The 22,505-nt window shown below is 50.2% G+C and overlaps 7 protein-coding genes across 7 annotated transcripts; 3 read left to right on the forward strand and 4 right to left on the reverse strand.

Annotated features, from left to right (window-relative positions):
* Nucleotides 1-251: 251 nt before the first annotated feature.
* CDV56_100076 (amidase) lies at nucleotides 252-1,812 on the reverse strand (the record flags this gene model as incomplete). The annotated part of the gene is made up of 2 exons (XM_026753695.1): nucleotides 252-406; nucleotides 453-1,812. The coding sequence occupies 2 exons, from the start codon at nucleotides 1,810-1,812 to the stop codon at nucleotides 252-254; spliced, it is 1,515 nt and encodes a 504-aa protein (XP_026613547.1).
* A 1,640-nt stretch (nucleotides 1,813-3,452) lies between these two features.
* CDV56_100722 (putative protein kinase (Lkh1)) lies at nucleotides 3,453-5,718 on the reverse strand (the record flags this gene model as incomplete). The annotated part of the gene is made up of 6 exons (XM_026754341.1): nucleotides 3,453-3,653; nucleotides 3,708-3,795; nucleotides 3,846-4,308; nucleotides 4,366-4,713; nucleotides 4,770-4,848; nucleotides 4,900-5,718. The coding sequence occupies 6 exons, from the start codon at nucleotides 5,716-5,718 to the stop codon at nucleotides 3,453-3,455; spliced, it is 1,998 nt and encodes a 665-aa protein (XP_026613548.1).
* A 2,269-nt stretch (nucleotides 5,719-7,987) lies between these two features.
* CDV56_101418 (uncharacterized protein) lies at nucleotides 7,988-9,742 on the reverse strand (the record flags this gene model as incomplete). Its single annotated transcript, XM_026755037.1, has 1 exon — nucleotides 7,988-9,742. One exon carries the CDS (start codon nucleotides 9,740-9,742, stop codon nucleotides 7,988-7,990), a length of 1,755 nt encoding a protein of 584 aa, XP_026613549.1.
* Nucleotides 9,743-10,447: 705 nt separating this feature from the next.
* On the forward strand, nucleotides 10,448-13,588 carry ysh1 (cleavage polyadenylation factor subunit YSH1; the record flags this gene model as incomplete). The annotated part of the gene is made up of 5 exons (XM_026755378.1): nucleotides 10,448-10,600; nucleotides 10,657-10,754; nucleotides 11,091-12,234; nucleotides 12,287-12,941; nucleotides 12,999-13,588. 5 exons carry the CDS (start codon nucleotides 10,448-10,450, stop codon nucleotides 13,586-13,588), a joined length of 2,640 nt encoding a protein of 879 aa, XP_026613550.1.
* Nucleotides 13,589-13,827: 239 nt separating this feature from the next.
* On the reverse strand, nucleotides 13,828-15,456 carry CDV56_102233 (aminotransferase, class III; the record flags this gene model as incomplete). Its single annotated transcript, XM_026755852.1, has 5 exons — nucleotides 13,828-14,085; nucleotides 14,145-14,597; nucleotides 14,667-15,013; nucleotides 15,082-15,387; nucleotides 15,444-15,456. 5 exons carry the CDS (start codon nucleotides 15,454-15,456, stop codon nucleotides 13,828-13,830), a joined length of 1,377 nt encoding a protein of 458 aa, XP_026613551.1.
* Nucleotides 15,457-17,257: 1,801 nt separating this feature from the next.
* On the forward strand, nucleotides 17,258-18,134 carry CDV56_102665 (RNA-binding signal recognition particle subunit SEC65; the record flags this gene model as incomplete). The annotated part of the gene is made up of 2 exons (XM_026756284.1): nucleotides 17,258-17,672; nucleotides 17,779-18,134. The coding sequence occupies 2 exons, from the start codon at nucleotides 17,258-17,260 to the stop codon at nucleotides 18,132-18,134; spliced, it is 771 nt and encodes a 256-aa protein (XP_026613552.1).
* Nucleotides 18,135-18,733: 599 nt separating this feature from the next.
* On the forward strand, nucleotides 18,734-22,323 carry CDV56_102857 (putative C6 transcription factor; the record flags this gene model as incomplete). The annotated part of the gene is made up of 7 exons (XM_026756476.1): nucleotides 18,734-18,886; nucleotides 18,993-19,534; nucleotides 19,587-19,626; nucleotides 19,687-20,713; nucleotides 20,768-21,090; nucleotides 21,146-21,216; nucleotides 21,270-22,323. 7 exons carry the CDS (start codon nucleotides 18,734-18,736, stop codon nucleotides 22,321-22,323), a joined length of 3,210 nt encoding a protein of 1,069 aa, XP_026613553.1.
* Nucleotides 22,324-22,505: the final 182 nt, after the last annotated feature.

The following is a 22,505-nucleotide window of genomic DNA, read 5'->3' on the forward strand; positions in this document are numbered from 1 at the left end:
TGGGGGTGTGGGAGAGGGCTGGGGGGGGGCAGGAGATGGAGCGGGGGAGGGTGGTCGGCGGCGGCGGAGGTGTATAAGAGACAGGGGAATGAGGCGAGTATACATGTTTTGAGGAAGTGTGGGTTTGAAGCTGTGGGGGAGTTTGTGGACGAGGATGGGACGCCGTGTGTGGTGTTTTGTTGTAGGTGTTAGCTAATGGTTGATTTTGTGTTGATATCATGTGGTTTGTGTGTGTATACTCAATAGAATGGCTAGATGTGAAGTTCCGGCTGCCGTCTACCCTGGATGATTCTCTCGAACTGCTCTGCAATGTCTAGCAGGTCATCGTCATGCCATGGTTTGCCCATGAGCTCCAGACCGATTGGTACACCGACAGGAGCGGACGCAGTTTGAGGACTGAAACCAGCTGGACATGGTTAGCGGGTCTCCTCCACAGCACGTAATTCACATACCAGGTAGACATATCGCTGGCCTTCCTGTCAACGCTGCCAAAATACCATTCCTCCGTGGCTGGACCATTGAACCGATGGGAGCGACCAGCTGTCTTTGGTGCGGGTAGACAAGGGCATCCAGTTGATGTCCCTCGAAACAATCCTCTACAGACCTTTCTAATGCTGCAATTGTCGCCAGGCGAGACTCATACTCCGGACTTTGCATTGTGTAGGGACCGTCCTTCTGCAATGTTCGATGGAGGACAGGTGTCACGGCTTCTTGGTGGTACTCGCCACTGGCGACGATCGAGTCTAGTGATTCGTGGGGTGTGGACGCGATCAATGGCGATTGTAGGAAGGAGTCGAAGACACTGCGGAACTCGTATGCTTGCGTGTCCGCCATGGAAATGAGCGTGGGAATGTCCCAGTGAGCACTCTGGGGAGAGAGCGTGACGAGTTCAACTTGCATGTTGGCTTTGGCTTTATCCAGCGCTTCCAGCACTGTCTGGTTGACAATTGAGCCTTCAGGGTCACCGTCTTCCGCGAAGAACGATCTCAGAACGCCAATCCTTTTGCAACCACCACCTGTACCAGAGTCACGCTCCGTTGCGTCACGTCGACAACCGACTGTTGCCTCGTTCCCCTCATCTTCGCCCTTCATCACATCGAACAATACCCGCACATCTTGCACCGTCCGTGCCATCGGCCCAGCCACATCCTGCGTCTCAGTGACAGGGATGATCCCACTCCGCGAAATCTGTCCCCTCGTCGGCCTAAATCCGACGACCGAGCACGCCGACGCAGGCGAACGTAGCGAGTTCATCGTGTCCCCGCCACAGCCCACGAGAGCCAGATTCGCCGCTAAAGCAGCAGCCGTGCCACCTGACGATCCGCCGGGTGTCCGACTGAGGTCGTACGGGTTCCGCGTCTGACCTCCCAACGAAGAAACGGTGACGCCCTCCAGAGAAAGTTCGTGGAGATTGGCCTTGCCGAGGATGATGGCGCCAGCGCGACGCAGCTTCGTGACGACGAAGGCGTCGGCTTTTGTTTGTAGGGAGTGGAGGGCTTTTACTCCGGATGTTGTGGGCATGTCGATGGTGCTGTAGGTGTCTTTAAGGATGATGGGAACCCCATGAAGGGGCGGAAAGGCATGGTCATTCTTATGTTGCTGGAGGAGTGCCTCTGTTTCCCGATCTCTCTGTCGGGCGACGTCGAGTGCATTCTTGTTGACGGTTATCAGAGCTTTGAGCCGGTTATTATACCGCGATATTCGAGCGAGGTATGCTACCACGACCTCGGCGCAGGTCGTCCTCTCGCGTAGAGCATCATGGTACTTTGATATCGCAAGCTCCTGGACGTCAATGGAGCCTATGCTGCCCATGTCTCGCTTTCTTTGAACAGGGTGAAATCAGTCTATTTGATTCCTAAGTGCACGCGAGGATATATCAATTGGCCCTTGAATGAGGGGCAGTATATGTGGACCGGGACTATTTATCAGTGAGTTGGGGTCAGCATTGCATCGTTCTACCGGAATACCGGTATAGTGAGATCAAAATAGTTTCGTATTATGAGTCCATCGTTATGCCTCACATCGATGCCTTCTGTGACACTTCCAGTGTCTCCATCACCCCTAGTATGTCTTCATCTTCGACCGAAGGCGAATCGCATCATCTGATCATTCGAGACCGTGTATATCAGCAGTCTCACTCAAATCGAGATTGATGATCTGTATTCTGTATGCGTGAACCCCACTTACTCCAACTCCCTTTGGAGGCTTGGAGGGATGGATCAACTAGTGGGACTGTTGATTGCTAGTTGTGGAGACGGACTCTCGGAGAGTCGGAATGGCGTGGCGTCCCTGCGTTGATGGCAATGGTTGATTGAGAGAGGGGCATCGCGCTATCCTGGATGACGGGCTGCGCATGCCATTTTGTCACCAAGATGAAGACGTGTTGGGCGGCGGATTTCTCCTGTAGATAGACTTGACGGATGAGTTGTGGTTGTTGACAGCTGTCATCAAACGAGAAAGCAAATTCTATCCATTCATTTTATCAGTACTCCGTACTGCTGTGCCAATATTGCTGCACCATGAAAACAGTAACCGCTATATGGAAACCGTGTACACGAAAATAATATCAATGGCAGACCCATGTAGACGACTACGGTATCATGTCGCCTATAATTGACTCGAACCCAAATAATGCTCTGTTTGTGAAATCTCATCCGTTGCCAAACACTCGCTCCTATTGCAAGCTTGCCAATATAGAGTTGAAGTACGTCGCTTGAATAAAGCATCGAATCAAATAAAGGTGAGTGGTAAATCAAGTCGAAGAAGAAAGGTTGAGGCATAGCCCCATGCAAGATGTAAGTAAGCCTGTATCATATCACCGGCGCCCAGAAGTAAGGAAAAATAGTAGACAAAATCCGCGTAGGACGATGGACAAATCATCCTATTGCTCAGAATGGAAAAGATTGAATTATTGAAAAAAGGAAAAAGGAAATAGAATAAAATAAACAGCCGTCCACGCAAGCCCATAAATCCAGGATATAACCCTTAAAAATGAATCAAGTAAGATAGAAAAAAAAAAAAGAAAAACATATATGTCCTCCGTAATCGCTGACTCCAGGGTATGCTTTGGAGTTCGAGTTCGCTTGCTCTTTCCTTTCTGCTGATTTCTTCGAATTCGAAACAATCATGGAATCACAAATGGGCACCTGTCCACGTAACTGAAGTCCGCCAAATTGCATCCCATAGCCCTTGCGTTGAGCACCAAACTCCGTAGTCACATAAGATATTTGTGCGTAGCATATGCCCCGTGGGCAGTGTGCCGTAGCCGTCGTTAACTTCGCAACGTCTGCTCTAGCTTGGCCACGTCAATCAACACTATCCAAGAAAAGAAAGAGTCCTTCAACGTCGCGTATCCTTCGACAACGGTCATGGCTGCAACTACTAAAATCCGGACGGCTGAGATGCGAGTACCTGCGAGGTTGACCACTCCCCGAGGTTGATTATCGAAACGGCTAGCTGCGTTGACTGCCGTTGCGTTGCAACTGTTGTCCGATACGGAGAGCCTCGGTGCCATCATCAATCAAAGACTCCTTGAACCACGGGTGCTTCAGAGCGTCTTTGGCAGTGATACGGTTCTTGGGGTCGTAGACAAATATCCGCTGGAGAAGGTCAAGGAACAAGCGATGGAATGTAGTGTTGGTTGGGATGAAGTCCTGTGCGGTTCGTTAACGGCTGTTGTGTAGAAGAATTCTCGCAAATAAACCTACAGTGAGCTGCTTCATAGCCCTCACATACTTCCGCGAGGCTCGTGTCGTTTCCTCGTTAGGATAATCGAGCTTGTTCCGGTTAAAATATCTGGGCTGAATTTAGCATCAATGACCTCACAGAAGCGTGATGGAACGTACTTGGCCGCCTGATTCTGACTGCCGTTCCGACCTCCTTGGGTTGTCTGCTTGACCAGCTTCGTATCGATTTTGGAGCCAATAACTGCCTCCATCATGGCGAGATGTTCTAGGTTGTCGTGCGTCTGGAAAAGGGCATCTCCAGTGAAAAACTCAACCAGAATACAGCCGATACTCCAAATATCACACGGGAAACTCCAGCCCAGATTCAAGATGATTTCGGGAGCACGGTAATGTCTCGTGGACACTACCGATGAGTGATACTCGTCATCAAAAGTGGCAGATCCGAAATCGATGAGACGGATTTCGCTGTCCAGCAACACACGTCGCTGACGAGCATTTCGTGAAACTGCGTGCGAAGAGGATGGAATCGTTCGGTTGTAGGTGAATGTCTGGTATGCGTTGCTGACGAGGAGGATGTTCTCAGGTTTCAGGTCGGTATGGATCAGGTTAAGGTCATGCAGAACTGTAATTGTCAGTTTGAAACTGGTCAGACACTAAAGAAAACCGCAAGATGACTCACAGGCTACGCTCGTGAAGAGCTGCCGAGCAAAGTTCTGAATCTGGCTACTGGGAAAGGGTACAAAGCCGTTGCCTTTGAGAAAATCAAAGACACTCTGGCCCAAAAGATCTGTGACAATGCAGATATGGTTTCGGAAATCGAAGCAATCACGTAGGTGAATGCACTTGTTTCGATTCGATTTATCATTCGAGGCCAACGTCGACAGAACCCGAAGTTCAATTCTTGACGCGTCACGGTATTTCTGTATCGACCGAATGATCTTGACTGCGCAGCGAGTCTTGCGCTGCTTGTCATAGGCTTCAACCACTTTACCGAATGTACCTTGGCCTAGAAGCTTGATGATTGAGTCTGAAAAATTAGCATCTGTGGCCACGGTAGGAGAATCATCTGGTACAAAAACTCACATCGATCTGTCAATGGACTATCTGGCGTCACAATGTAGTGGCCATCGTCATCGTCAAACTTTTCATGGCGATTTCCATACTGAAGAGAGTGTTAGAGAATGCATCCAGATCCAGAATCGTCAATACTCACATTACGAATAACAGGCACTGGGACTTCCTTGGCCTTGATCGGTGGCTTTGGAGGGGGAATGTAGCTCAGGAATGCATCACCAGCAGTTTCCAATTCCCGCCGTTTCTGCTCATCGCGTGCTGACTTGCGTGTTGTCACACGTTTCCGCTTCTGGCCAACATTGGCGTCTTCATAATATACACCGTTGCTAGCACCGGCACTGCCCTGCGAGCCCAGAGATGTTGGAGCGGTCGTGTGTAAGGAAGTCGTTCGGTCTGTGGAAATGGAGGCTGCGGAGGACTCTTCGCCGTACTGCTGAGGAATGGTGGAAAAGGATGGACGATCATAGTATCCCAGGTCGTAAGCCGATTCAAGTCCGGTGCGCCTTTTCTTGCCGGCAGGCTGAGCCACACCACTGCTCGAGGCTGCTGCCGCAGTGGTACGGGACTTGCCCTTGGTCTGCTCTGGAGGAGGCGTATCATCTATCACAATGACCTCTTTGGGAATGCCGTTTTTATAGAACTCGCCCCAGTCTGGCTTCTTCTTCCTTCTGCTTTGATCTGATCCAGATGTGCCCGTACTGGCTTCGTTCTGAGCCGGTGGGATAGCTGCCGGAGTGGAGGTCGGCTGTATCATTTTCGAAGATTGGGTATAAGGAAGGGGTGCGGTCGAAGGAGGAGGGGCGGCGTACGGGTAGGGTGCGGTGGCTAGGCGAGCAGTCCCTGTAGCGGTTGTGGCAGGAAAGGAGGCGTTTGGCTGGTAGGCGTGGTGATGAGGGAATGCGTAGTGTTGCTGGTGGTGCGTGGGATGCGTTGCAGTGGCCGTTGAGGGAGTAGACATGATGATCTGAGGCCCTCCTGCTGGTTGTAGGAGAGGAAAGGGTTGAGAAAGGAGATTTCAACGTATTCCGATCGGTTGATCGTGAGCCGTTTGAACGACTCGATGGCCTAGGCCGAAGACCCAGCGGATATCTTGAAATTGAACCTCAAACCAAAGTATGATGGAAAATTACTTGATCGACGGCGAGGCAGGCAGTTTCGCGAGAAGGAATTTGTGGAAAGCGAGCAAAAGGAGGACAGGTTTTTCGACGAGCAGAGAGAGGACGATGCGTGGAGATGACGACTGGACGAGGCGGTCGGTCGGGGAAATTGTATGGTAGTATTCAAGATTCAAGAACGTCTCAGTTGCTTTGCAGCAGTGAGAAACAGAAAATCAAAACACCATTGGTTTAAGGCGGAGAACATCTATCCAGGGATAAAGACACGACGGTGACGATGATGATGATGATGTTTGAAACGTGTGTTTGAGACGAGGAATTGGGAGGGGATGGAGGCTACCTAGACTTTCTCTTCTGGCGGACAGAGCGAGCGCGCGGCCGGAATGGAGATACTGTCGAGATTGGTTTTAGTACAGGCCTACACTATACAGTAACAGTCACTACTCCTACTGACTACGGCTCCAGAGGACTATTATGTACTGCTAACTGCAAACCCTACAGTACAATAATGAACTGAGGAATGACAATGGCGCCTCGCCGCTCGTGCATCGCAAAGGCGAGGGTTTGCTCGGCTACGATCAACACACAGACAGCGCCGGGAGGTTTGGCCCAAGATTTCCAATATTGCGCTGGATGATTGATTTCTTCGAAATACTTCCGTTTCAGAGGCAATGAGCACTTCGAAAAATCTAATCTATCTACCCTGCTTCGCCGGTTGTGCCCTTTTCAGACTGTCTACGGAAGTACGGAGTCCCATTGCATCGTTCGCGTAAGCAAATGGCGCAGATCGCAAGGCTCATCTAATTCAGCCATCTAAACCCACCCGGGGGCAACACCGACTGAGCCCATAGCGTCAGATGAATAATGTGAATGGGATGCTGATTGACCGCCTAGGAACAGAGTATGTCTGTGTTGTGTCCGATTCCGAGCCACCCAAAGCGGGGTTTTTTGACGAATGATGTCCAAGAATACGTCTCAGTCGAGACAGACTCATTTTCTTTCTGTTCCCCGTATTAGACAGTAGCATTCACTACTGCCACATTCTTATTATTGTCAGAATAATCCGAGCAGCTGTGGCGACGGGCATAGCAACTGCGTTAATGGTCCGTGCTGCACACCGTAAAGGCTAAAGGCCGTATGTCATGCGTTTCTCTTAGAGGCTAACCATTTGGGTTATGGTGCCGTCGCCCTTGGGGCCCCTCCACTTTTCGGCTTGCCCCTATATTTGGGTTACTAAGGTATCACTGACATCATATAAATCATCCAGGATGGCTCTTAATGCATTTAACGACAAGCTAAGGATATATTCGGAATATGTCAGGCACTATGACTTCATGCTTTTGTGTTGTATACTGTTTGTATTCCCCATTTGACCATCTTTTCTGTTCTCAAAAAAATTGCAGTGTCATGGTCCCTGAACGGGGTTTGGAACTCCTAACTCCGTGGGTTGAGAGAGTCAAATATCGACTGTGGACCTAGTGACTTACACTCAAGCTAGGTTGATTAGTTTGCTGCACCCACTTTGTCTGGATCGATCTTGCAATACGCACTGATCAAAACATGAAGAGACTCAAGATCGTGAGAATAATCAGAGTGCATACTTGTTTTGAATGATTATATTCTTCCACATATTGATTAGCCTCGTCAAGGCGCTAGAGGATAAGGCGGCAAGGAACCGTCCTGTTAGGCTTCATGCTTGCAATGGGAAGTCAAGCGCGAATAGGACGCAAAGGATCAATTGAGAATGATATGCCGTCGCGGACTTTTCATGACAATTTGCTTTATTCTACAGAGAGGGTATAAGCCAGATAGTCCGATGATGAATAATTAACCATACTGCATTCCAAGGTGATCGAATCATTTTATGTGATCTGAATAAGAACAGAGTAGAATGCAGTGTCCCTGTATCGCCTCATGAAAATGCATACATAAAGACACAAAACCTTATGCCTCGAAGACGACAGAACATGCCAGCGGAATGGAAGGTGAACCGCAACGCCAAGAACGACGAACCTGCGTAGTAAGCGTGCGGAGCTCGAAACATAGATCAACAACAAGCTCTGCCACTTATCTCAGTGACAGACAACTGGATATGAGAGTGAGCTGAAGGAACTAGTCCGACCGGTCTTCTTTGATGTCCTTGGAATAGGCTTTCTGCACATGCCGGGAGCCTCTACCATCCATTTCGAGCATGAACAGAATATCGCGGACTTGGATTCCAGCACCTTTCGCTTTGTCTTCCCGCCAAGTACCAAGGTGTTTAGTAGGGACAGGAGCTGGCTCCCCAGCACGGCCAGTCTTCTCCGCGCCAGTGGTGTGAATTGCAGGATTGACTCGTGATGGAGTGGAGAAGCCACTGGGAGTAGCCGAGCCTCGATTCAGCCACGAATATGACTTTTTGGCTCCGAACATACGACCAGACAGCATGCTGTTGGTGGCTAATCGGGCAGTCTCCACAGATTGCTGATGTTGCTGAGCCTCGCTGGCCTTTGCATCCATCAGCTTCTTTGCTTCCTTCTTCGACAGACCTTTCTTGTCGAGGCTCGGGGCTTTTTCTGCGATCGGCGTCGAAGCACCAGAACCTGGCACGTCGACAGAGTCCGCTCTGGCCAAAACACCTTCCCCCAGGATAGCATTTGCACTGCGCTTCGCGCGTTTGGCGGCACGAGCCTCTTCACTAGACACGTCTTTCTCCATGAGTAAACGATATTTCTCGGTCAAGGTCGCCGCTTGGTTAGTCGCCGAATGAGGCCCTTCGTGCTTGTCAGCATCCGCATAACACCTGAGCTGAATTTGAGGCTTACGTTTCAGTGGTGTCTGAGGGTTCTCCACACCACCGTTCACTGAGCCAGCTGAATCTGCGAGGTCCTTCCATTCGATAGGAACCTTTCCATGAGAATGGGCTCGTCTGCTTCTTGCGAGTGTCGAGGAATAGTCGACCACCGTGCGCAACCGTTCCTCGCAAGCAATCGACATTAAATTTAATATATCGACCAAAGGGGCCCCCTCCTGGTTTAGGATAGTCTTTCCCGTACGCACAATAGACGAGCCGTCAGGTCCAGTAACCTCAATAGGCTGAGGACGACCTGGCACGGGGTGAAATAAGCCCTCTGCCGGTATGCGAACACCAAGTTCAAAGCCGCGTCTCTGTAGTCTTTGTTCCAGTACCTTCGTCAGTAAGAAAGGCTCTTGTAGATGGTATTGGGCGCGTCTGGCTGCTTCGGTGTCTTCCCGTGTCGGCTCATTGGGGTCTTTGAACGGCGCAGGTGGTTGCGACGCCGGTTCGGTGTAGAAAGAGTCTTGTGTGGTTTGTGGTTTGAATTGAGACGGTTCGCTGAAGCTGGGGGTGGTGGAAATTGTCCCGGTAGTAGAGGCTTGTGAGGCGAAAGAGGTATTGAGGGGAAGTTGAGGTTGCTGTTGCTGTTGCGGTGGCGGTGGTTGTTGTAGTCTTGAGGGCTGTTGCGCTTGAACACCTGGAGCCGAATAACTACTCGTGAGAAAGGCCTCCTCTTCTCTGACATCGATTCCAGATGACGCCAGAACATCTGTTAACTCAGCAGCATCTGTCGCCTTTTCCACCGGCCGAGAAGGTGGTCCCATTGTGCCCGGAGGTGGTGGCGGGGCGGGTGTCTGAGGCATCCCACTCATGTTGATTCCATTCATGGGAGTTGGTTGATTTGATGGTAGCTGCAACGTCCCAAAGCTGGGAGATGCATATGGGGATTGGGATTGCGGAAGAGGAGAAAGGCGCTGTCGCTTAGACGGTGGAGGGATGCCTCCATTGACCGGGGACGGTGCACTAGGTGACGGTGAGGATACGGGAGGAGACATTGATTGAGCAAACTGCTGAGGCTGAGTTTGCGCCATGATGGCAAAAATGCTTGAGCTTCAAGCTAGCAGAGAGAGATGCGGTAGGTATCGGGAATGTGTTGCGACTAGGGAGATGTCCGCGCGTGAGTTGAAAAAGTGAGCGGACTGCTCGAACCGCCACCGCCGCCAGCCGTAACCATCTCAGAGCGTCTAGGTCGACATGGAATCGCGGGAAGCCGCCGCCGGGAGAGCCGAAAGAGGTTATGGGTCGAGGTTGTGGTAGTCAGACTGACTTAAATGCGTTGCTCGCGGATGGGGAAGGGAGCTTTTACTCAACGAGGTTTGCCTGCTCAGGATCCCGCACAGGGAGCTCCAGGTCACGTGGGTGCTATGTCAGCAGGATCTCGGGGGAACAAGAGAACCTGCTTTATTCTTTCAAAGCAGCTGTGAGTGAAGAGGTCCTCTGAGTGAAGGATGGTTCAGCAGTGTGTGACAGAATTTGAGATTATTGATTGAATCATCCTTGGTGCCTCAAATTCATGATCAGTTCATCTTCCCTGCAATTCTAAAAGTCTTGTCATTGTGCTGTATTCGATGGCCGGTTCATTTCGCGCCGTTTGAGATTCCTACAAAACAAAGCAGTTTTCGAAAGTGAAAGATCTGGAGTGCTTCACTCAAGACTCCACACAACTGCTAGCTCTACGATCTCATCTCTCAATGCTGTGAAATTGAGTCCTCATCTCATACTCTAGGCCTCACTTCATGGCGACCAAGCGCAAGGCGTCGGCGTTGAACGCCGCCCTCGACGACGAACCCGTTGACCCGTCTGATGAACTTGCTTTCTACTGCTTAGGCGGAGGTAACGAAGTCGGTCGGTCATGCCATATCATTCAATACAAAGGGAAAACAGTCATGGTTTGTAGTGTAATCTCCCTCCATGTTTGACGACAATTGACTGATGGCCGGTATAGCTCGATGCGGGTATGCATCCTGCGAAAGAAGGTTTTTCGGCTCTCCCATTCTTTGACGAGTTCGACCTAAGTACGGTCGATATTCTTCTCATAAGCCAGTACGTGGATTATTCCTTCCCATCTGATACTTTGCTTTTTCGACGACAACCTTCGATGTTACACTACAATCCAGAGGGGCCGCGTATGTGTCGACATCCAAGGGGCCTTACTGCAGTCTGTGGAGAGCCCTTCTGCTTCAATGATACCGGTCCTATATCCATGTACATGAGCCATACAATACAATGCATACCAGCTGTTAATTTCGTGTTTCTTGTTTGTATCTCGATATTGGTGCTCTCGCGGTGGAGGCCTCGGACACCCTGACATCCTAGATTTTACGGGCTTCTCTAGACTATCTTAGAAAGTTGGCTGATAGGTTTACTCTCGGATCTTAGCTTTCACGTCGATCACTCTTCCGCCCTTCCCTACGTCCTCAGCAAGACCAATTTCAAAGGCCGAGTGTTCATGACACATGCGACCAAAGCCATCTACAAATGGCTCATCCAGGACAATGTGCGAGTCAGCAATACGGCCTCATCTTCTGATCAACGTACCACGTTGTATACTGAACATGATCACTTGTCTACCTTGCCTTTGATTGAGACGATCGACTTCAACACGACCCACACGATAAATAGCATCCGCATAACGCCTTTTCCCGCCGGTCATGTGCTCGGGGCTGCTATGTTCTTAGTCTCGATAGCTGGTTTGAATATCCTTTTCACCGGTGATTACTCTCGGGAGGAAGACAGGCATCTTATCCCGGCAGAGGTACCCAAGGGTGTCAAGGTCGATGTTCTAATCACCGAGTCAACATTCGGTATATCGACGAATCCTCCGCGGTTGGAAAGGGAAGCGGCTCTCATGAAGTCAATAACGGGAATTTTGAACCGCGGGGGTAGGGTCCTGATGCCTGTTTTCGCTCTCGGGCGGGCTCAAGAGTTGCTTCTGATTCTCGACGAATATTGGGAAACGCATCCCGAGTTGCAGAAAATACCCATCTACTACATTGGAAATACTGCTAGACGATGCATGGTTGTGTATCAGACCTACATAGGCGCCATGAACGACAATATCAAACGGCTGTTTCGTCAGCGCATGGCGGAGGCGGAAGCCAGTGGTGACAAGAGTGCCAGTGCAGGGCCTTGGGACTTCAAATTCGTCAGGAGTCTCCGGAGTCTAGAACGTTTTGACGATTTGGGCGGATGCGTCATGCTGGCTTCACCCGGTATGCTCCAAACAGGAACGAGTAGGGAATTGTTAGAGAGATGGGCTCCAAACGAACGTAACGGCGTCGTTATGACTGGATACAGCGTGGAGGGAACAATGGCCAAGCAGCTGCTTAACGAGCCTGAACAGATACCTGCCGTAATGTCACGATCGGCGGGCGGTATCTCGCGACGAGGGCTCACCGGCACCGACGAGGAACAGAAGATCATGATACCCCGAAGATGTACGGTGGACGAAATCAGCTTTGCGGCCCATGTAGATGGTGTTGAGAACCGTAACTTTATCGAGGAGGTGGCCGCGCCTGTTGTGGTGAGTAACTCTTGAATCCTTAACCAATGAGTAGAGTGCTCATATCTCCCAGATTCTTGTTCACGGCGAGAAGCATCAGATGATGCGACTCAAGTCAAAATTACTGAGTCTCAACGCCGACAAAACCGTCAAAGTCAAAGTCTATACTCCAGCCAATTGCGATGAAGTTCGCATCCCATTCAGAAAAGACAAAGTCGCTAAAGTTGTCGGTAAATTAGCCCAAGTCGCTCCTCCTTCAGAGCAGGATGATGGCCGTTTAATGTCCGGTGTCTTGGTTCAGAATGGATTCAATCTGTCGCTGATGGCGCCTGATGACCTCCGCGAGTATGCTGGCTTAACAACAACGACCATAACATGCAAGCAGCATATCACACTTAGCTCTGCAAGTATGGATCTTATAAGATGGGCACTTGAGGGTACCTTTGGCGCTATCGAAGAACTCGGTGGCAGCGAGCAGGGTAAGGTCAAGGAAGAATCCACAAAGGCCGTTAACGGAGAGCATGAAATGAAAGAAGAGCCTGCAGATGAGGAGATCCCGATGGAGGACACGCAAACATATCTCGTCATGGGCTGCGTGATCATCCGCTATCACCCTCGGACTCGCGAGGTAGAATTGGAATGGGAGGGAAACATGATGAATGATGGTGTTGCCGACGCAGTTATGGCGGTGCTGCTCACTGTTGAAAGCAGTCCTGCATCGGTGAAACGTACGCTGATTCCTTTCTCATTCATTGCAAGATTTTCATGCTGACCAATGACCGCAGAATCCGCAAAGCTCAAACATCACCATCACCATCATGGGGACCTGGAACTACCTAATCCCCATGCCCACCAAGGACCTGAAGAGAGATTTGAGAATCTGCTCATGATGCTAGAGGCACAATTTGGATCAGATATTGCACCCATTCAACGACCGCGGATTCCTTCTAGTATTCGTGCGAACGGCACAACCAAGGGCGATCCATTGGTATCAGCAGCCGCCAAGACCGAATCAGATGCCGCAGGTGAAACCCCTACTGAGTCTCAAGAGGACGTCGAAGAGGATGAAGAGGACGAGAGAGCGGAAGAAATTGAAGCAGCAGAACTTGCTCGTCTTCAAGCACTTGGGATCCCTTATCCTGGGATTGAGATCAAGGTTGATAAACACGTCGCGCGGGTATGGCTCGAAAATCTCGAGGTCGAGTGTGCAAATGCAGTGCTCAGAGATAGAGTCCGCGTGGTCATTGAACGGGCTGTGGAGACTGTCGCGAGCATGTGGTTGGAAGGCTTTCCGCCAGCTCCCGTCGCAAATGGGACACAAGGCACCAAGGAGGTGGCTTTATCAAAGAGCAATGAAATTGAGGCAAAGGCTTGAATGTCTTTCGTTCTAATGTGTAACAATAGTCCATCTTTTTGACAGTGAAGGATCCAATGTGGCCAAAGCCAAGTTGTTCTCAGCGAAGGTCATTTAATCTTTTGGAGAACTCCAAATGAACATATAGATTCTGTCTTTATCACTACCTTCTGCGACAGCATATGGTCATAAATAATGCCGCAACGGCGCTCGAGTAATCATAAAACGCACAATTAACTATTGTAGAGTATTCATGTCTTCTAGGTACTGCCGATGTTCGCAAAAACCTCTTCAATCACCTTACCCGCCGTCTCAATGATGATATCGATTTCCTCTTTAGTCACATTATAAGGAGGAGCGAGAAGGACATGGTCACCGCGTATGCCATCTACGCATCCACTCGCTGCATATAAGGAGATTCCATGAACTGGCTTCAGGCCAGTCTCCTGGACGTGGAAGGCGATGGCAGTCTCTGGGGCGAAAGGCTCTTTTGTGGTCTTATCCTTGACAAATTCAATCTATAGTAGCGTCTGGTCAGCATTTTCCCTGTGATACGCGTACCTAGACGGCGACATACTCCCCAGAACAACCCCTTTCCTCTTATATCCCCCACATTCGGATGAGACTCCAACCGCGCTCTGAGTCGTTTTTCCAGATAAGTACCCATGGCCCTCACATTCTCAAGCAGGTTTTCCTCCCTGATGGTCTTCTGAACCGCCAGTGCAGCTGCACAAGCGACGGGGTGGCCTTGGTAGGTCTGCCCATGTCGAAAAACGCCAGTGCCCTTGTCCATCGCCTGCACGATCTTCTCGCCGATCAAGAGACCAGAGACAGGGGCATATCCCCCTCCAAGTCCCTTACCGATAGTTTGGAGGTCGGGCACAACGCCCTCATCTTCCCATGCGTGCAAGGTGCCGCACCGACCCATGCCGCTCATCACTTCGTCGAGAATGAACAGTGCTCCGTACTTTTCGCAGATGGCTTTCATGGCCGGGAAGTAGCCTGGGACGGCGGGGACGGCACCGAGGGCCTAGACATCCCAGAATGTCGAGATTAGCATGTGAGACGAACGGTGAAAAGTTGGGTGTGAAGTACTTACCGCACCAACGACCGGCTCAGCGATAAAGGCGCATACAGTTTCTGGTCCTACCCGCTGAAATTCCGCATCCAGTTCTGCAGCCAGTCGCGCGACATAATCAGCGTCCGACTCGTCCTCTTTCTTTCCGCGATAAGCGTAGCATGGCGAGACGTGTGAGGTGTTTTGCGCGAGGAGAGGCTCGAAGGGCTGTCGACGCAGGACGTGGCCCCCTGTTGCTAGGGCGCCGAGGGTGATACCATGATAAGACGGCAGGCGCGCGATAAATCGGGTTCGTTGTGGTTGGGCCGGGGATACTTCGAGGAAGTACTGGCGCGCGAGTTTAAGTGCCGCTTCGACGGCCTCAGAGCCTATGTGTTGTTAACAAAATCAGCAAGTTGATGAATTTCTTGTCTCGAACTTGAGTACGGTGACGTACCAGAGCTGACGACGTAAAGCTTGGAAAGCTTGCCCCCCGTCGAATCGCAAAGGAATCGAGCAAGTTCTTCCGAGACATCTGTACCAAAGAAAGCAGTGTGGCAGTAGGCAAGCTGATTGAGCTGGTCAGCAACAGCCTGAGTCACCTTCTCGTGGCCGTGGCCTAGACAAGAAACGGCAGCACCGCCTGTGGAATCGAGGAATTTTGTTCCATCCTCCAGGAAGATATAGCTGCCTTTACCACCAACGGCTTTCTTAGGAACAAAGCGTGTGTCTCTATGCAGAATAGCACTGCGAGTGATAGACTCTATGAGATGTTAGGTGGAGGAACATATATCGTTTAAGTACGTCGCTTATACACACCCGCCTGAGTCATACTGAAAAGAACCTTTGGATACCTGTGGGAGATGATGAAGAATGAAAGTCAGGGTAGAATCAATATTGGGTATAAATGACCTAAGCTGCGGTACTGAGATTGCAGATGATAAGAAGGGATAGCCTATTTATATGCATGCAGCCTTCTGTACTTGAGGTAGTGCTGTCATGATGTTATCTCCAACCGCTCCCTCATTGACCCCATCTTCGGTCTCCAAATGTGGGGGCGGAGCCTTCGGCATGCCGATAGATGCAAAGCCGAGATTACGATTGGCTTTGATCGCCGACAAGCCGTCACGCTATTCTTTCTTCGGCGTTTCTCGGTTAAGTCTGATCTAATCAGCGTTGTCCTCCAGATATCAACTACCACTAGGTACCTACCTCTTTGATTAGCTGGATGAATTGCAGATTGAGGGGGTGCAGGCACTGTATAGATTGTAGGAGAGTGAATACTCTGTAATATTACTCTACACCAGCGGAGTTGGTTGGTTTTTAGTTTTAGTTATCAAATGCCGGATCCTTAGACAGGAGCAGCGTAATAAAATGGGTACCCATAAGTTGTCTTCTCATCGGCTACAATTTATGTTTACAACATAGACAAAGTCTTCATTGAACCTCATCGCGAGTTTGATATGAACTCGAAAGCAACGGCCATTGGCGGTAATGACTCAGAGTTCCTTCTTCATGCGCAAAATTATCTATGGTCCTGCCGAATACCATGCATAGTTATCTAATGTTAGAGAATATGTTGAGCTTGCAACGCATCCGTATACCTATGTCGCTTGTCTCTCGATCTGTCAGATGTCATAATCTCCGACCACAGCAGTGTATCACATTTGAAGAAGAATTCCAAACTGATTAAAGAGGTCAGATGAGGCAACTCGATCCAGAATGGTTGCGCCATCTTCTATCATCACTTGAACCAGTCAATGACGAAGCTATCCTAATTGACCTTGGACGCCGAGGGAATCGGTGCTGGAGTCCAATCGCAAGGAAAAGCACCTGATCAAAACGGCTGTGGTCATGTATGGAATAGTTTCAGAGCCCCATCTTGCATGATCCAACAGGGTTCTTGCCATGTTTCGGTTCGTCTTTGAATTGATCGAGTAGGTCAAGGGTATTCCCTAGTAAAATAGCAATGAGACATCACGGAATAAACAGTCGAAAAGCTCGGTCAAAAGGCCACAATGTGCGACCTGGTTGCATTGCTGGCGTGATATCACACTTAGCTTCTTGTTCAGATTGCATAGAAAATTAAGTAGTATGACTGAGTCTCCAAAGCCGACTGTGTTCACTTTAGTCAACCCCACGGAGACGACAGAGGGAAGTCGTAAAAGGAAGATGACGAGCTGGGAGGGGCACATAATCAATCTCCTAATCTTTTCTCATTTAGGAATGTCTTGCAGGTTGCGCTGGGGCAGTATGATTGACCGTTATATATCTTCGTCTTGCAACAGGAATCTTGTCAGTGATGAGGATTCAGCCAGGTTTTCAAGTCAGGCGCTCATGTATTACTTGCGATAATGCATGCTTGAAAAGGTTGCTACTTATTTTAGGAAGTAGTGTTATTGAGTGTTATCGAGACAGCTTTGTGGTCTAGCTGTAAGGCGGAAACTGTTGACAAGAAGAACCACAAGCTCTCCGCTCCCCACTAAAACCCCGTTCCGCACAGAAAGGACAGACTGCAAGATACCAACAACTACTGCACTTCAACGCCTCCCTAACAGACGCTGCGCTGCTCTGGTTCATAACAACTCTTCAATCTTCTCACGTCTGTCTTTGCAACGATAGCACACAACAAAATGTCACGACACGCACAAGTCGAGGAGGTCTACGACTCTGACCCAGAGGAGGTCGCTCCCTCCGACCCCTCAGCCTCCATCCTTTCCCCTGCTGCAATGCCTCCTCCCGGTGCTTCGGACATTCCAATGAGACCAGCCCCTGAGCCTCGCCGAGAGATTCCAAAGCATTTTCAATGTTTATACCCAGTCTACTTCGACAAGACTCGATCCCGCGCCGAGGGCCGCAAGGTCGGAACAGAGCTTGCTATTGAGAATCCGTTGGCTCGGGACATTGTCGATGCTGTACAAATGCTGGGTCTCAATGTCGGTTTTGAGCCCGAAAAGTTACACCCGAAGGACTGGGCAAACCCGGGACGAGTAAGGGTTATGTTGAAGGACGAGAATGGCAGCCTCGTCAATCCTAAGATCAAGAACAGTACGTGCACTGCCCTCGGCTGCTTTCTGACTCCTTGCTCTGCGCTCTTGCACCTCGCGAAACGAGCTTGTATCTTCAATACCTATCAAGACTAATTGGCTTGTAGAGCATCATCTCTATATCCTCGTTGCGCAGTACCTCAAAGCTCACCCCACGAACGAAGAATCGCCCTACCGTCTGAGAATCAGAGGCCTTCCAATGCCTGAAAAGCTTCCTGGTGCTCCTCCAGCTCCCCGAGGCTGGAAGATTGGAAAGATCCTCCCCATCCACTCCCCCGCTTACAGTGGTGGAGGTGTTAGCGATAACCCTCTCAAAGATGCCATGGCTGAGATGCAGAGCATGGGAGGAATGCCTGGAATGCCTCAAATCCCCGGTATGGCCAATCTTGCTGGCATGATGGGCGAACCGTCAGCGAGTGGTAGCGAAAAGAAGAAGAAGGATAAGAAGAAGGGCAAGGCCTGAAGTCGAGACTTTCATATATCACCGTCACCTATCTGATTCTTTGTATCTATTACTCTTCTGGGTGCATTGCATGGGCGAAAGGCGTTGTGCGGCGTGTGACTAGAGGGCATTTTACATTTATGCTGTTCTCAGATACCAAATTAAACTCATGAATTTCATGACTGCTTGATTCTCCCCAGTAAGATTGGAATGAACTTTCCCCTACCACATTAGCATTTCAGCTTATCTGATTATTGTCTCCTTCTACCCTGTAAACTACCTTGTTGTACACTGTAATTGAAGAGGGCCTAGAACGGTGAAGGCTATCACAAGGCGGCAACTTTCGTAAACCTCAATCATCATTGGCCGGTCGTTTCCGATGACCAACGTTTACCCCGGAGACGTCAGCTCCCCCAGATCCGTAGTTCGTGCTAATTTCCAACAAACCATCCGATCTGCGATTCAGAAACCTTATATACCTTAGTGATCGTTTGCGCTGCGGATGTCAAGTCGCGTGCAGAATTCCATGTCCTTACGCGTTGATGGAATGAAGTGACGAACCCCGCCATTCCCCGATCGAGGGACCATGAACACAGACCCCACGAGAAGCCTGCCCAGCTATGGGTCCCCGAATTCGGGGCCTAGGCATCAGTTTCGATCCGGCTACAACTCTCCTCGGCCATCGTTTTGTTCTTCTGCGCCGGGCAGGTCTGCGACAGGTAAAGGTCGCCGTGCGGGAGGCCGCCAGATTACTCGGAACCGCGCGAGCTACAGTTGTCATACTTGTCGGAGGCGAAAGGTGAAATGCGACAAGGTACGCGCTTTCTTGTCGTCGCTTATCTTGTTGTCGTTTCAGAAACCTTGCTAAAAGTGAAAAAGGTCCATCCAGTCTGCGGAAACTGCGCGAAGAACGGAACCGAGTGCGTTTACGATGCGACCCTACAGAAAGATGCTGCCTCGCGCAGCGATCAAGACAGGGCTGCTCATGGAGTGAAGCGAAGAAGAGAAACTTCCCGACCGCTGGACCAGGATGCTGGTGATATGCAGTTGATCCAGGGCCAGCTGAGGCGGGCGGAGCACTCCGACGGGCAGAAGTTCGGATCGCAGGCGATTGAGGCTCGACTAGACAAGTTGGCTTCGATGATAGAGCGATTGAGCAAGACGGATCAGCCGCGGGAGCAGATGGAGCGGCAGCTGCTGGAACAACGGGCGAATATGGAGGCCATGAGCGCTGAAATTAGACAAGCAAACGGTGCACTACCGAGATCCTCTGCCAATTCGCGGCCTGACAGTCCGCGTCGAGGCGTCGACTCGAGTGGAGACGAATTTCCCATACCTGCTGGTCATGCTACTGACCTGGTCGATCCAGTCGGGAGCTTGAATCTAGGCCATCTAAGTCTGGAAGACGGCGGGAGGTCGAGGTAAGTTATGTGCCGGAGACGTAGCTGGACGCTCGGGCTGAACAAACACCAGATATGTCGGGACGACTTATTGGGCTTATATCTCCCAAGAGGTATGTTTTGATTGTTGAGGCGATTTACGGCTTAGGGCTGCAAGCTTAAAAAATATGCAGATCAATGAACTCAATCAATTGCTCAGAGATCAGAATCATTCACACAACGAGTCTGCACGCAACGAAAACTATGGTGACGAGATGGTCAGGACGCCCGACCGTCAATGGAAGAGCTCGGTATCAGCGGAAAGCCCCGATGCGATAGTTGGAGACAGGTTCTCTCGTGGAGAGACCTTTCAGAAGTCCATCTTGTTCCCCTCGAGCGAGTCGCCGTCCGTCAAAGACAAGGTGGTCGAGCCCGACATGCTGGAAAATGTTCCTACTAAACGGCAAAGCCATATACTCTACAAAGGCTTCATGTCCGGAATTCATGCCATAAGTCCAGTCATTCATCCACCCACTATCCTCAAATTGTACAATGCTTTCTGGGATTGGTATGATTATAGCAGCTACTCTGGGGAGCCTTGTCCAGACCCGTCTTTCATCCCGCTACTCTACGCTATCTGGTATGGCGGCTCAGTCACGGTCTCAATACGGACGATCAAGGCTGAGTTTAATGTCTCGTCACGATCGGCGCTTTCTAAGACCTACAACGACGAGGTTACACGATGGTTGACCAAGATATCTTTTCCCCGAAGCCCATCATTACAGGGCCTCGCAGCCTATCTTCTATTACATACAATTCTCTCCAGAGAGGAAGAACCTTTGACGAGCAGTTTATTTATTAGTCTTTCTATGCGAGTTGCACAAACAATGGGCCTGCATCGGGACCCTGCTAATTTCGGCATTGAACCCTGCGAAGCAGAGTATCGTCGCCGAATATGGTGGCATATTGTACATATGGACGGCGTTGTCGCCATGTCCAGTGGACTTCCACCTCTCGTCAGTGACGAGAAGTACTGGGATGTCCAGGAGACCCGTGAAGTCAAAGACACGCTCCTGGGCACTGCTGAAGCGGAACAGTATGAGAGATTGGTCACTACTGGTCTGCGGCCACGAGATAATCCAGATGACCCGACGATCTGTGGCGGTCCATCAATGGTAAACGTGTACTATCTGTCAGCACGAGGCAAATATGTCATGGCTCGTAAGTGACTTCTAATGCCTTGTTTACTGGCCAGATGGCTGACTTCAATCGAAGGTGCTGTCCGTCGTATAATGAAGATCCAATTAGGCACTGAGCCTGTCACACGAAGAGATATGCAGGAACTTCGTTCCATATTGGTCGATCTCCAGCTCAAACTCAACTCGATTATCAATAGAATTCCTGAGGCGAAGAATCAAGAGATTCACTCGCTTAACTCGGACAGATCACGATCCTTCTCATCTCCTGTTGAGGCTCGATCTGGTGAAACCGAACTACCTGGTGACGGCCCAAATGGGTGTCCAGAACAATACCATTCTCATGTTCTCGTAGCCTTCCACAAGTGGGCAAAAATACTTCTCTCGCTTTTCATCGATAAGGTAAGACGTGAAGGTCGACATCATCGAAAGTAATGTTAATCAAGTTCCCGAACAGGCTTTTTGTGTTGCTTATCAACCATTTCTCAAGAACGCCAAAAGCCGTATCTGGCCGACTGCTAGACAAAGGTAAGTCTGATGATGCTTTTCCAGGCTATAATGGAAGATTCTGACGGAGATAGCGCTCTGCGCCACTGCCACGGCTTCATGGAGAAGTTTATATCCCTGGCCACCGATCCAGATTTCCAGCCCTTCCAATGGAGCTGGCCCGGCAATCATCAGCCGATGCACGCAACCATGATCATGTTGATCGATCTCTACGAACGACCGTACAGCTCCGAGGCTTCCAAGTCACGGGCATTCATCGACAAGATATTCTCACTTTCAGGTCCCGATGGTGGTGTCGTTGGCGGAGAGGACGGCATCACGACTCAGCGACCTTTGAAAGATGGAGGCCGCGAAGCATGGGACATGATCCGCAGACTGCGTCAGAAGGCGTGGCAAAAAGCAGGCCTAGATCCACAGAGATTATGGACTGAACAGGCTCAGATCCGAGCTGGAGTGCCCTCGACGCCTCACGAATACTCACCGGTCTCCAGCTCATACCCAAATCAAGCGTCCGGCAACCCGTCCACTATTACACCACTGACCTCACGAAAACAGCTGACGGATTTCTCAAAAATGTTCTACAACATGACACGCTCACATCTCCTTCCCAATCCAGCCCTACGACCCAGTTCTCTGCGATACCAACTACCTCCTCCGGTCCCAAATGCAGTGCCTGCAACTCCCCAGGTGGTTTCTACTCCCCAGTTCTCTACGTCCCCTGCAATACCCATCCCCATGGCCGAACCCACACTGGCTGGCTCGGCCATTTCCACTCCAGAAAGTATACCACCGCTCACCTCGACTGTCCCGTTCGCTCAACCCGTCTTCACATCGTCCTCAGCTGCCTTGCCTTATATGGATACGTCCTCGCCTGCTTCGCAACCACGAGCAGCACCTACGCCGCCAAGCATGGTTGACCCGAATCTGAACTTCGACTGGGACCAGTGGGATGCAGTCTTTGGTCAGCATCTTCCTGTTGCAGATGAGTTGATGGAGCTCGACCCAGTCTCCGGATTCGAGTTTGCCGATCTCGCGAATACAAGGGATGTCGCTGGCAATAGGAATGTTGGGGGCAGTGATACGGGGATGAGTGATGTGCGAGATCCGGAGTGGTTTTCGTATTGCTGATTGTGGTGATGGACCGCGGTGTCTTCTGCCATGATTCAACGTTACACTGTACATAGGCTCTGAACTTACTGTTGTATATACGAAGAAAAATTCATGATAATTATTGAGGCTTGATAGGGTAGGGATATAATTCTATTTCAAGGACATAACAGATATGGGATTCATGAGGCGTAACTATATTG

Source organism: Aspergillus thermomutatus (genome assembly GCF_002237265.1).
Source record: "Aspergillus thermomutatus strain HMR AF 39 chromosome Unknown NODE_123, whole genome shotgun sequence".
Lineage (NCBI taxonomy): Eukaryota > Fungi > Ascomycota > Eurotiomycetes > Eurotiales > Aspergillaceae > Aspergillus > Aspergillus thermomutatus.